This window comes from Podarcis erhardii (genome assembly GCF_964252035.2).
Source record: "Podarcis erhardii genome assembly, chromosome: 15".
In the NCBI taxonomy this organism is placed as follows: Eukaryota; Metazoa; Chordata; class Lepidosauria; order Squamata; family Lacertidae; genus Podarcis; species Podarcis erhardii.
In genome coordinates this window covers 27,679,295-27,693,011 of record NC_138505.1, presented here as the reverse complement: position 1 = coordinate 27,693,011, position 13,717 = coordinate 27,679,295, and the positions used below count along the sequence as shown (strand labels likewise).

The following is a 13,717-nucleotide window of genomic DNA, read 5'->3' as shown; positions in this document are numbered from 1 at the left end:
GGAGCCCTGCAGGACTTCCCCACAGGGCTCTCCAAGCTGCGGATAGCAGCCTGCTGCCCCGCACAGGGGCGCTCTTAAGCAGAGCGCCCCTCGGGCGGGGCAGACATCTGCAGCTTGGGGAGCCCTGCAGGACTTCCCCACAGGGCTCTCCAAGCTGCGGATAGCAGCCTGCTGCCCCGCACGAGGGGCGCTCTTAAGCAGAGCGCCCCTCGGGCGGGGCAGACATCTGCAGCTTGGGGAGCCCTGACTTCCCCACAGGGCTCTCCAAGCTGCGGATAGCAGCCTGCTGCCCCGCACGAGGGGTGCTCTTAAGCAGAGCGCCCCTCGGGTGGGGCAGACATCTGCAGCTTGGGGAGCCCTGCCGGACTTCCCCACAGGGCTCTCCAAGCTGCGGATAGCAGCCTGCTGCCCCGCACGAGGGGCGCTCTTAAGCAGAGCGCCCCTCGGGTGGGGCAGACATCTGCAGCTTGGGGAGCCCTGCCGGACTTCCCCACAGGGCTCTCCAAGCTGCGGATAGCAGCCTGCTGCCCCGCACGAGGGGCGCTCTTAAGCAGAGCGCCCCTCGGGTGGGGCAGACATCTGCAGCTTGGGGAGCCCTGCCGGACTTCCCCACAGGGCTCTCCAAGCTGCGGATAGCAGCCTGCTGCCCCGCACAGGGGCGCTCTTAAGCAGAGCGCCCCTCGGGTGGGGCAGACATCTGCAGCTTGGGGAGCCCTGCCGGACTTCCCCACAGGGCTCTCCAAGCTGCGGATAGCAGCCTGCTGCCCCGCACGAGGGGCGCTCTTAAGCAGAGCGCCCCTTGGGCGGGGCAGACATCTGCAGCTTGGGGAGCCCTGACTTCCCCACAGGGCTCTCCAAGCTGCGGATAGCAGCCTGCTGCCCCGCACGAGGGGCGCTCTTAAGCAGAGCGCCCCTCGGGTGGGGCAGACATCTGCAGCTTGGGGAGCCCTGCCGGACTTCCCCACAGGGCTCTCCAAGCTGCGGATAGCAGCCTGCTGCCCCGCACGAGGGGCGCTCTTAAGCAGAGCGCCCCTCGGGTGGGGCAGACATTCACAGCTTGGGGAGCCCTGCGGGGAACTCTTCTGAAGGCTGGAGGCGGGAGAAGGGCTTTTCTTCCCACCGCCAGCCTTCAGAACAGCCTTCTGAATGTTGGCGGTGGGGAGGAAAAACCCTCCTCCCACCGCAAGCCCCGGGAAGAGAGGAGAAGCTGCGCGCCTTCTCCTCTGTTCCCGGACCTCCCACCGCAAGCCTTCAGGACAGGTCCGGGAACAGAGGGGAAGGCACGCAGCTTCTCCTCTCTTCCCGGGGCTTGCGGTGGGAGGAGGGTTCCCCGCTGTCCCCGGAGATTTCCCTATGGGCTTTCGTTTTGCGAAGCAAGCCCATAGGGAAATTCGTCTTGCGAAGCCGCTAAAAATCGGAAAACCCTTTCGTCTTGCGGGTTTTTCGTTTAGCGAGGCATTCGTCTTGCGGGGCACCACTGTACTCATTTTTACATCTTTAAGATATTGATGATATCTCAAGGATGCAAAAAGGAGTACTTTAAATTGTAAAACAGAAAAATTTATTTTAAAAATATATGTATAAAAAAGAAAAGGTTAAAAAAGAAAACAGAGAGAAGCTGAAACCAGTGAGTAATTCTGAAAGTTTTTCAGGGCTTTCTGCAAAAACAAAGTTGACCCCTCCCCCCTCTGCCCAGCTTGCTGGATGGGGCTGAGGTCATTGTGTGGCTGCTGGGACTAGTGGTGGGGTGAACAGCTGAGCCCAGGGGCCAGCTCCTTTCAGTGCATTGCTGCCTATCTCCATGGGGCTTTCTCAGGGATCCTTCTTTTCTCCACAGATCCCATGAACGCCTTGCAGACCCTGACGGGCGGACCACCTGCAGGAGCAACGGGCATGGGCATGGCATCTCGCCCCCAGGGGATGGGTGTGCTTGGGCCCCCCATGGGGCAGCAGATGAGCCTTCCAGGGCAGCAGACGGCACCAGGGGCAGCTGGGATGGCCCCCCGTGGCATTCCAGGCATCTCAGCAGCTTCCCAGCCAAGTAAGTGTTTGGAGTCTTGGCTCTTCCCTGGGTGCTAAGTGGTTTGGCCCTGGGACTGTGACCCTCCCCAAAGACCAAATGGGAAGCCAACAGGTTCGGGCCAGGGCCGGGGGGATTTTCCTGCTTTGGAGCATGCTGAGGGAATTCCCTTGGGAGGAATCCCTTTAGCCCCCGTTGGATAAAAATAGGAGCATATGGCAGAGAGTTTGCTCTCTGGCTCTGTTTTGTTGTTGTTTAGTCGTGTCCGACTCTTTGTGACCCCCTGGACCAGAGCACGCCAGGCACTCCTGTCTTCCACTGCTTCCCACAGTTTGGTCAAACGCATGCTGGTAGCTTCAAGAACACTGCCCAACCATCTCATCCTCTGTCGTCCCCTTCTCCTTGTGCCCTCCATCTTTCCCAACATCAGGGTCTTTTCCAGGGAGTCTTCTCTTCTCGTGAGGTGGCCAAAGTATTGGAGCCTCAGCTTCAGGATCTGTCCTTCCAGTGAGCACTCAGGGCTGATTTCCTTCAGAATGGAGAGGTTTGATCTTCTTGCAGTCCATGGGACTCTCAAGAGTCTCCTCCAGCACCATAATTCAAAAGCATCCATTCTTTGGCGATCAGCCTTCTTTATGGTCCAGCTCTCACTTCCACACATCACTACTAGGAAAACCATAGCTTTAACTGTACGGACCTTTGTTGGCAAGGTGATGTCTCTGCTTTTTAAGATGCTGTCTATGGCTTTGTTTTAGCCATGTACAAAGATGGTTTGTTCCCAGGACAAGCTGATTCACCCCATCTAGCCCTGTCTCATCTTCTTCCTCCGAGTGGCATGTGACGAGTTAAGGAAGCGTCTGTTCACTTCACCTGCTTCCCTTATCCCTTTCTGAGCTGGAGAGGCGGGCGAAAGCGGGCAGAGCCAGTGCCGTTTCACAACTATCCTTTCATGCTGCTGGGTTACCTAGCCTGGTGTAGAGACTAGCAGGTCTTAGCTGCAGCAGAGGAATCGTCCATCAGAGACACCCCCACGCCTGTCTCCTTGTCTATTTAGCCTAGGGGTGGGGAACCCCTTTTGGCTCCCCAGCCAAGATCCTTATCAGTGATGTCATTGTGACAGGGCTGAAGCATCCTCTCCTCCTTTAAGCAGGCAGGTGACGGCAGTTGGGCACCACCACAGCCCACTTAAAGGAGAATGGAAAAGGCTTTAACCCTGCCACTTAGGTTGCACGGTCCAGTGCAGGATTCAGCCCTGTCCTCCTACCCATTAGCTGATGGCCATGGCTTGCAGTAAAAGATTGGCCCGCAGGCCAGACGTTCCCCATCCATTCTCTTGTCCTTCTTGGCTGCTCTGTCTGGCAACTCCTGTACAGGCGGATTAGGCTCTTACCCTCCATGAATGTGGGCCTTTTCAGGCAGCCACAAGGATCCATCCTTGCCAGTTAACTGCAGAAGTGACTGTTGGCTGAGCGAAAGTGTTCACCTTCATCTGCTAAACAGGCTCAGGCCCGTTTTCTTTGTTTCTTGCTTCCTGTGCATTGGGTGAGAGTGGCTTTCTTCTAATCCTGTATTCTGCTTTCCAGAATACTGCAGTTACTGCAAAGTCCAATTCCGAAGTCGGGCTGTGCCTGATGGTTGGATTTGGACTCTGAGGTGGCCTTGCCCAGAAAAGCCCCAGCTGCTGACTGCCCCCTCTCTGAGGGCCCTGCCAGCCTCCTGCCGCACACCCATGGCTCCTCCCTTCCCCTTCCTTTGCCCCACAGCCCAGCTCCAGCTGCAACAGATGGCCCAGCAGCAGCAGCAGCAGTTTCAGCAGCAGCAGCAGGCACAGGCGCAGCAGCAACAGCAGGCAGCGCTGCAGCAGCAGCAGCAGCAGTTCCAGGCCCAGCAGACGGCCATCCAGCAGCAATTCCAAGCGGTGCAGCAGCAGCAGCAGGCGGCAGCCGTGGCGCAGCAGCAGCAACAGCAACAGCAGCAGATGCAGGCAGCCCAGCAGCAGCACATGCTAAAACTGCATCAGCAGAACCAGCAGCAGGTAAAGAGAGAGAGAGAGAGAGGTGGCCTGTGGCTTCCAAAGGCTGGATGCTTTAGAGCTGCAGCGTCTTTCTGTGGGGCACCTGGTGGCCTGCAGCGGTTACCCTTGTCTAGGGATGTAGGGCAGATATGTACAGCGAAGCTTTGGCAGCCCATTATTTGCTATGAGGAGTTGAATGTGTGGGGAGCAGGCCTCATTAACACATGCCACTTCATAGGTGGACCCAGAGAGGAGTTTAACTGAGACTGAGGAGGAAGAGGAGGAGGGCATGGGTGGGAATGGAATGGACCCCTCCTTTGAAGAGAGAGACATTGACCACTGACTGTCCATGAATGTGGCTGGATATTGTAGACTGGGATTAGGAGGGAGGATCTTCTGCCTGCCACACACAGAGAATGGGCCAAATTACCTTGGGGGTATATGTCCGAAAATATGCCCAAACCCCACCCACCTTCCACATGGCATCTTCCCTCCCTCGGCTTCCTTGCTGCGTGCTGAGAAAGGGACCTTTTCCGTTTGCTGTGTGCAGCAAGGAAACTCCACCAGCCAAGAACACTCCCTGCTTCCTGTGCAGCTGGTTTGCTTCATTTTCTTTTGGGAGGCCTAGAGAATGGAAGGCTCCACATTCCTGTTGTAGACCACAAAGGGTCTGAATGAGTTGAGGTTGCTTGGACATGATGGTTGTCAGTGTGTGTGAAGAGCAAAGGTGGAGGCGGAGAGAGATGGACATCCATTCTCGTCAGCTGTCTGCCTGCGGCCTTTTCACTCAGCCCACCCCTGTTTCCTTTCTTGGCTAGCCTTACCTGTTGTGTAGGTTCAAATGTCTTCCAACCCTTTCCTGGTTTTAGATGCAGCAGCAGCAGCAACTGCAGCGGATTGCTCAAATGCAACAGTTGCAAGTTCAGGCCATACAGGCCCAGCAGCAGCAACAACAACAACAGCAGCAGCAGCAGCAGCAGCAACAACAACAACAGCCACCCCCATCGCAGCAGGTCATGCAGCAGCAGATGCAACAGATGCAGCAGCAACAGGCTGCACAAGCTCAGCCGCCGCAGCCAGTAGTGTCTCAGGCACAGACAATCCCAGGGCAGATCCCTGGTCAGGTCATGCTCACAGCCCAACAGATTAAAGTCATGCAGGTAAGTATAGAAGAACAAGAATGGGTCAGGTGCAGAGGAGGCAGCTCACATGGGCTCAGGGGATCTTGGGGAGGGCTCTCTGCCAAAGAGGAGCAGACCAAACTGGGTGGAGGGAGCCTGTGGTGTCGGGCACCAGCTCCTTCCCCTCCAGCCCACCTTTGGCCAAGAGGGGTGCAGTTTAGTTGCAGGGCTTGCTTTGTAGCTGCTGCTTCCTTCCCCACCGCTGGCTTCTGTGCTGCTGCTTTTTAGCTTGTGTTCTTCAGTGCCAAGTTGTACAGCAGCAGCAGTACAACAGCAGTCAGTGGTGCAGGATGCAAATTCCTACGAGAGCCTTGAGAATCTATTCTGTTCCCTCCTCTTTTTTCTTTTTTCTTTTTAGAAAAAAGAAAAAGTTCCTAGCCCTCCTTATAGGTGCAGAAATGATCCAGAATATTGCAATGTCCCTCATAAGTTTTTTCAGTTCTTGCAGTTAAATCTTGCAAAATTTATTAATTTATGGATATTTATAGCAGGGCTTTAAGAGCTGGCTTATGTTTCAGGCTAAGAGTGAAATGCAGCTCCTTTGGCCCTCCAGCCTTTGTAAACAATTATTTATATCTATCTATCTATCTATCTATCTATCTATCTATCTATCTATCTATGCCATACAGAGGTCGTAAGCCTGGCACCTAAGCCACAGAAGTGTAGGAGGCAAGGGAGCAAGTGTGTGTCCAGAGGGGTGTGTGTCCAGTTTTAAGATAAACGTTTAAGTGTGATTGATTCAACCCAGATCTGTGCAGAATTCCCTTTGTTTTGTTTCCCAAGGCAAGAGCTTTGCACCAACAGCAGCAGCAGCAACAGCAGCAGCAGCAGCAGCAGCAACAACAACAACAGCAGCAGCAACAACAACAACAACAACAGCAGCAGCAGCAGCAACAACAACAACAACAACAGGCAGCCGCGGCTCAAGCTCAGGCTGCTCAGATGGGGGCTTCAGGACCGGTAAGCCGACCCCCCCTTCCCCTCCCAGAGCCAGCCAGTAATAAGTTGCCTGCAGAGTTGGAGCATGAAGCAGGGGGAGCTGGGTGGTGGTGCCCCAGTTGGCTTTCTGATGAAGACTCTTCCCCTACTGCCATCCCTTTGTCTTGAGTTGGAGGCAATATTTCTTCACCCCTTTTGAGCATGTCTGGACTGCCGAAGTCAGAGGGCTCCTGCCTGGGGTGACGGGGTCTGATGTCTGTGGGTCTAACCCTTGATGCTTTAGTAGTCCTGGAGTCTCCTATCTGTTCAGTTTCTCTCTCACTCCCCCCCCCCCCGTTTTAACAGTCTTTCTGAATGAGTAGCCTTGGTTTGGGGGGCCCCTGATGGAGTCCCGTTTTCTCTCTTTTCTGTCCTTATCAACATGAGCTTAAAGGAGCTGCCTTGTTTGGATGAGAGCTGGCTCAGAGGAAGCTGCATGTGCACATGAGAGGCCATGGAAACTTGTTCCCCGGCATGCAGGAAGCCTGAAGTCTGATTGCATGCTGGGAGAGGGGCTCAGGACCAGGGTGGGCTTGGGGATTCTCCCATCTCCAGGGGCTTCTGTGGTTCCTGAAACACTTCGCTTTCCACCAGGTAAGTCACAGAGATGGCTGTGCAAACAGAGAGGTAGAAGTAGGGAAAAGGGAACCGGTTCCCATGTAAACCAATTAGGCACCAGTGAGGTTTTAGGTTGGGGACACATGGAGACGGGGGCCTGGCATCTGTGTACCCCCAGCTCAGAAATCCAAGGGCAAAGCCAGGATGTTGCCATCAGGCTTCAGACCAGGGCTCTTCCTAGGCTTGTGAATGTCGGATCTGCTTATTGCTGTTCTGCTTGATAGCACAGCAAAAACAGCCCAGAACACAGTCCCTGTTGTGCAAGATGGGTCTGTCCTGATAGTCCTGGAGAGCCCCTTCGCTGCTGTCAAAGCATCAACACTCCATTGGGGTAGGATCTGCAGGTGCTTCAATTGGGCAGGGCGAGAGAGACCTAGAGGAAAGGGTTCCAAGGAGACACTCAGGAAGCATCAGCTGTGAACCTCTTTGAAGCTTACCTAAAGCCACAGTGCTTTAGTGGACTGGAAACAGAGGGGACTCTTCAAAGGTTCTGTGGGGTAAAGAGTGCAAAGTCCTGAGATGCACTTCCTGTCCACAATAGACCTCTTTGTGGCTGCCCTGTCTCAAGGTCCATGTGCTTCCACCCATTTGTCAATTCAATTCAAAATCCTTTATTAGGCATAACACACCAACAAACAAACATCATATACAACCTGTGTAAAATACGGGCACAGCAGACACAATTTATCCCAGTCCTATTCTTAACTCTCAGAAAGTAAACGATGTACATAAATAACACAATACGATATAATATAGTATAATAATACAACGCAGCAACATCTCCTACCATTAAAAACCACTAAGTCTGTTTATCATGGCCCATCCACCCATTTGTCATAACTTAGACAGGCCCCCCCCTGATTCCCTCTTTGGCTCACCTCATCTTTCGCTAGTTGGGAATTGATGGGCTAGAGGATGGGAGCAAGCCAAGCTTGTGTGAAAACTACTGGGCTTGCACAAAGCAGCTTTCCAAACACAACAAACCAACATTTCCCAACTGATGTGGCCTCTGGCCAGTTAATAGTGTGGCATTGGCAGTCGCAAAGACTACGAGGAAGTCCTTGATTGTGTGCTGAGGATATGGCCAGCTAATGCCTTTGGGAATGGTTATCTATGGTGGGAGTTGGGGTGTTCTTTCTGGCTGGCGCGCACCATTCTGACAAATGGTGGCTGCTACCAGTTGCTCCAGGGTGAAAAGGCCTAAGGGACCAGCCTCAATAACATCGTCCAAGGCAGGTGTGGGGAACTATTGACCCGGCTAGCAAGCATGGTCGTTGGCCAGAGATTATGGGAATTGTAGTTCAGCAACATCTCAAGGGCCAGAGATACCCCACACCTGATTTGGTTATTGTGGCTGTTGGCCATGCCCAAAGTAGGGTTGGCTTCTCCAGCCTGCCAAGGAGATGTCATGCACATGAAGACACCGAGAGAGAGGCTGATGGCAATCTGGACCTTGTGGAAGTTGGATCAGTCAGACTCGTCTCTAATACAACAAGCGACTTGCTTTAACCAAGGAAATGCCTAGCTCTGGACCTTTTCTCTGTCCTTTATGGGTGTCTTTCTGTGGTTTTCAAATCAAATCTCTTCCTGACTTTTCTGGTAGTCTTTCCAGCGTCTTGCTTGTTGATGCCTGGCAAGGGGGCAGTTCTTACTTCTTGGAGTGGAGCTTCATCTCCAATTGAGATCGGGAGGCAACTCCTGCCTGCCTGCCCTTTCTCCTAGAAATGCAGTTAGGATTTATTTACCATACTACTTCCCTGAACCCTTCCCTTATCATCATTCAAAGAGCCCTCCTGGTGGTGCTGTGTGGGAGGAAGCCTTGAACGAAGGGCAGCCAATTGCATGAGGCAGCTCTTCTACGCAGACTTTCTCCTCTGGATTGTGGGCTGCTGGAGGCAGCCCTCCAGTTCAGGCCCTTTCAGTGTGTTGTGAGGATGTGAGCCATCGATCCTCAAGGACGCTCATCCACATCCAGTGGCTTCTGGAGCTGAATTCTACTCCACTCCACTTTCGTGCTTTTTTGCTGGGGCAATATGCTGTCCGGATCCGCATCTTGGTCATAGCTTCATGCCTCAAAACCCGCTAGGAGCGAGAGGTTAGAAGTTGATACTTCCATTTTCTAGATTTATTTATTTTTGCTGGGGGAAGGGGAAGGGGGGACTGAATCTGTAAGAGGAGGGATATATGCAAATTAGCTGTCCAGGAAATTGAACCTGTGTACAATTTAAACTTCTTCCATAAGTTTAAGAAGTCCTCAAGAGGTGTGGGAGAAAATCCTCCCTACGAGTTGTTCCTGGGAATTCGGGAGCTCTGCGCTGGTGATGCCTGTGTACTCTCTCTCATTTGAAATACAAGAGGCACATCCTAGAGGGGAAAAACCCAAACAAGTTAGTAGAGCGTAAGACTCCTAATATTAGGGTTGTGGGTACAACCTCCATGATGGGCAAAAGACTCCTGCATTGCAGGAGGTTGGACTAGTTGACCCTCGTGGGACCCTTCCAATTCTACATTTCTAACACCTTTACTGTGCCAGAGTAGCTCTTTCTCAGCCTCCCCCCATCTCCACAAAACGCTTTTGCCTTGGGGATGTATGTGTGCTGCAGTCTGGAGTTCTTGGCAAGTTCAGCTTACTGAAGTCATGGTGCTGCCTTCGCAGTCGGTTCGACTCTCCTGCTGGGTCTTAGGAAGAGCCTTTGGAGGCCGTGGCTCCAACAGTCTTCCCTTTGGTGGTGTGGCAGGAGGCCCCGGCCCACGGTGGTCCCTCGGTTGAGCCTGCTGGCGCCTGTGTGGCTCTGAATGTGGAGGAATGCCTGGAGGAGGAGCACGTTTTGTCAGCTGCCCACCCCCAGTCTTGCTGCTGCTGCTGCCGCCACCACCCATGCCCACCATGGCTCACCCTCCATTCTCTGTGGCGCATCCGCCTCTGTTGGGAAGCTGCTTCTGCTGTTGTGTGGTGCTTGGCCTTGGCCTCCCCTGCTGTGGTGGCTTTTGCATGCTGTGTGTGTTGGACATGCGCATGTGGTTTGTCTGGCCTCCCCTCATTCCTTTCTCTTCCGAAAAGCCTCTTTGACCATCCGTCACTGCCCCAGGCTGGGGGAGGGGAAGGGGGCTTGATTGCTCTGCCATGAACTAACAGCCGTGCAAAGTTGTGCTGTTCTTGAGTTGTGATTTCCTTTCTCCTTGTTTCATGTGTGTGTCCGTTTGTGTTCCTAACTTTTTTGTTAGCAGCTTTGAGCTCTGACTTTTTTTCAAGACACATTGTTGTTGCTGTGGCTGCTGCAGGTCCATCTACATGAAGCACTAAATGCAGTTGCCTGTCATCATTCTTCCCCCATCCTCCAAGGTCTGGGCTAGTCTTAAGGACTCCCCTGAGGGTCAGGAATTGGGCAGGAGATGGGACCAAAGCCTCTTCCACTGGCTTGGGTGGTTCCGGCTGAGCCATATAGTTTGCAGATGATAAAACTCTGGTCAAACCTGCCCATGTCACACCTGGACCTTAAATCAGAGCTTAATACAGACTGGTGCTGTGTGTCCAGGTGGGTCAGTGGAGATGTCAATTTCCTCTTCTAGGTTTGGCATCCCATTAGAGGGCCTTGATATAGCTGATGTGCAGCTGAACCTCCCCCTTAATTGTTTCCCTTTAATTGGACTCTAGCTCTCCATATCCACCCGCTCACCCCAGAGTCCTCTGACAGAGCCAGTCAGGAGTGCAAGTGTTGTGTCTCCCAAGCCAGCGACTGCTGCAGGGTGGCCTTCCTAAGACTAGTTCGCTTGACTTCCACCTCCTCCTCGGAGGCTGCATGTGCTTCTCATCCTGCCGGCGTGCTGCGTTTCTTGTGTTGCGATTACTTTTGTCTGTCCCTCTGTCCTCCCAAGATGATCACCGCAACTATGGCCCGAGGTGGGATGCAAATAAGACCACGGTTCCCGCCTACCACCGCTGTCTCTGCCACGCCTCCAAGCACCATTCCTTTGGGTGGACAGCAAATGCCTCAGGTATTTACTGGAGCTGATGTGTGTTGTGCCAGGGGGCTGGTGGGGTGGGTGTTGCACAAGGGGCCACCTCCCTTGTCATGAGTTCTGTTCAACTACTGGTGTGCACACTTAGCAGTGAACATGGGCACCCCAATGAAGGCAGCCCATAGAATGGTGGGGGAAGCTAAGCAGGACCGCAGATTAGCTTCTGGGAGCAGGGAAGTCCAGGAGAGGCATTGCCCCAAGTCTCCCTCGCCTCCACAATGCTTGGCATAGTTCATAGGAACAGATCGCAGGAATGCTGATTTAGCTGCTAAGACATGCGTTGAACCTGTGCCTGTACTCCGAGGGAGGAGGAAGCTTGCAAAGACCCTTGAGGGGTAGATGTGCTCTCCCCGTTACATTTTGTAGCTGCTGCTGCTGGTTTTCTTCCCTTTGCCTCCGAAGAGGCTGGTAGAGGTTTCTGGCCATTTGTGTAGCCCAAAGGCAACTGAACTGCTCCCCTGAAGGAAGCCTTGTGGGTCTTTCAGGGATCTCACCCCACCCATCCTGCCAAAATCTGACTCAAGTGGGTTGTCTGGCAGTCTCTGTTTAATCAGCAGGGAGAGAGAAGTCAAACCACCTTCAGATTGCTGCTGCTTAGACTGCTGGAGCTCCTGTTTATCACTTCTGTAGTCCTGCTGCTATACAGTGGCAATTTGTCATCTTCACAAAAGCCATATGCATATGGAATAATGACTGACCGCCCAAGATCCACACAAAGTGACTTTGTGGATTTACACCCAAGGCGGTTTCTGCACCCACATTTGGCTTGCTAATGACTACAGCATGTCAGGGCTATTAAACTCCAGGAGAAGGTGTTCTGTGCAGTCTTTATCAGGTCTGGTTCCACACCTGTGAAATACCGTGGTATCTTGGGTTAAGTACTTAATTCGTTCCGGAGGTCTGTTCTTAACCTGAAACTGTTCTTAACCTGAAGCACCACTTTAGCTAATTGGGGCCTCCTGCTACTGCCACGATTTCTGTTCTCATCCTGAAGCAAAGTTCTTAACCCAAGATACTATTTCTGGGTTAGCAGAGTCTGTAACCTGAAGCGTATGTAACCTGAGGTACCACTGTACTCCACTTGTACCCCCAAGCACTCTTGCTGAGGAACTCCACCAGCGGATACCCACCTACTCGGTTGGCCCATTGATCTTGAGATGACCTCCCCACCCAGCCTTGTGTGCTGTTCTTTTCAGTATGTTGCACCATTAGGTTCCCCCCAGAAGAGGAATTGCTGGGGTGAATCATGGGGCTCAAACTCCCATAAAGTAGAATTGCTGACAGCCCCACTGCTCTACTTTGTTGTGAGGCAGTTACATCCCGGGGTTTGTGTTGACTCACACAGCAACAAGGCTCTTGTGAGCTTGGCTCATTCCACTGAGCTGCTTCTCTCACTGACTCCCACATTCTGTGGTCTGTTCGGCATGCCTAGTTTTCAAGTTCTTTCCAACCCTTATCTTGCTGGCCAGGAAACAATAATGTCTTGAGAGACAGTTCTTCCTGTTCTTCCCAAGGCTGAAAGTGGGTGCTTTGACCAAGGTCAACTGGCAGATTGCACAGCTTAGCTGACAGCAGAAATGTAGGTTTCCTCTACCATAACGAATCTGGGCCTGGTGGAATACAGTCACAGCTGCAGCCACTCAAGTACTGAGAAGGAGAACCAGTATCCTCTCTGTAGACCAGCTTTGGTTGGTAGAAGGTTCGTAAAGCTGCTTCAAACAACCTCCACCTGAGAAAGAAGCCCAGATGTTGACCTCTAATCTGAGTCACCCAGCACTGCAATCAAAGGAAGCAGATTGACATGAACAACCCCTGTGAATAACCTTAAATGTTGCCAACAGCAATTAGTTCTGGGTGCATAGAAATATCCACAGTCATTTAACATATCCTTCAGTACCTGCTTACTGCTTCACAAGCACTTCTGTTCCCAGTCTGCTTTCCATCAGCTGGAAATGATCTAGTAATTTGCTGGCTGTTCCCTTATCTGTGTTGTAGCACTACCAAAGCCGGTATCGGTATCCCCTAAATTAGTAGGCTTCTCAAAATCTCTGGTCTTGCCCCTATAGGTTTGACAGATGAGCTGTGTGGCACCCATGTCCAGCCTCCCCTCCACATGGTATGCTTGGCACTGAAACTGTTGTGGCTTCTCAGTGGATGAGCAACCTATTTGCACACTGGCAGGCCCTTACCTGTGATTCACACTGAGTTTAAATAGGAGTTTGCTTTCTAGGTAAGGTGTTCTGGCTTTGCAGCACCTGCCAGTCACAAAACACTTTCCCCTCTCAATTAGGCCTTGTAGAAATTCAGCATCAGGCTGTCAGATAAACACAGTTGAAGGACACACTCTCTTGCAGTTGAATGGCACCAAGGTTTTCTGAAAACAATTTGCATTGAGAGCAGTTCAAATAAGGTAGAATCCTAAAAAGAAGAAAGCTTTGGGTCCAAGGCTTTCACTTAGCGTTCTGTGGGCAATCAACCCTGCTGCGCAGCTAGAGTAAGCAAAAGAACAGGTGTTGCTTATCTACGGGCCTTTTGCTTTGATCAGTATCTGTCCATTTTTTTAATAAAAAAAGCTGCTCCTTTAGAGGGAGCCAGCTGTGAAGATTAGAGGTTGAGAACACGGAATCTCGGCCTTCACTCTTTGCTTCAGATTCCTAGAACAATTAATTATGCTGCAAACTGCACACACATTTAGCTGGAATTTGAAGGGGGTGGGAGAGCAGGCCCTCTTAGAGATCCAGAGAGGCCCCTAGCCATAATAAAGATTAAAAATGACGGCAGAGGAAAGCAAAATAAGGCTCTGAAGAGTGAGCTGTTTGTTCATACAACATGAGCAGCAGACTGGGGAGGACATGCTCATCACCATCTAATTCTGTGTCATCAGAA

At 52.2% G+C, this 13,717-nt stretch overlaps 1 protein-coding gene across 2 annotated transcripts in view; it reads left to right on the top strand.

Annotated features, from left to right (window-relative positions):
- Nucleotides 1–13,717, top strand: part of MED15 (mediator complex subunit 15) — a 35,716-nt gene that overhangs the window by 13,953 nt on the left and 8,046 nt on the right. The window contains exons 5-9 of one of the 2 annotated variants that reach the window (XM_081842768.1): nucleotides 1,838–2,041; nucleotides 3,784–4,055; nucleotides 4,904–5,194; nucleotides 5,999–6,175; nucleotides 10,688–10,807. In XM_081842768.1, the coding sequence (XP_081698894.1) occupies nucleotides 1,838–2,041; nucleotides 3,784–4,055; nucleotides 4,904–5,194; nucleotides 5,999–6,175; nucleotides 10,688–10,807 (1,064 nt within the window). The remainder of the gene's footprint in view (nucleotides 1–1,837; nucleotides 2,042–3,783; nucleotides 4,056–4,903; nucleotides 5,195–5,998; nucleotides 6,176–10,687; nucleotides 10,808–13,717) is intronic. The other variant, XM_081842769.1, reaches the window with a different exon arrangement.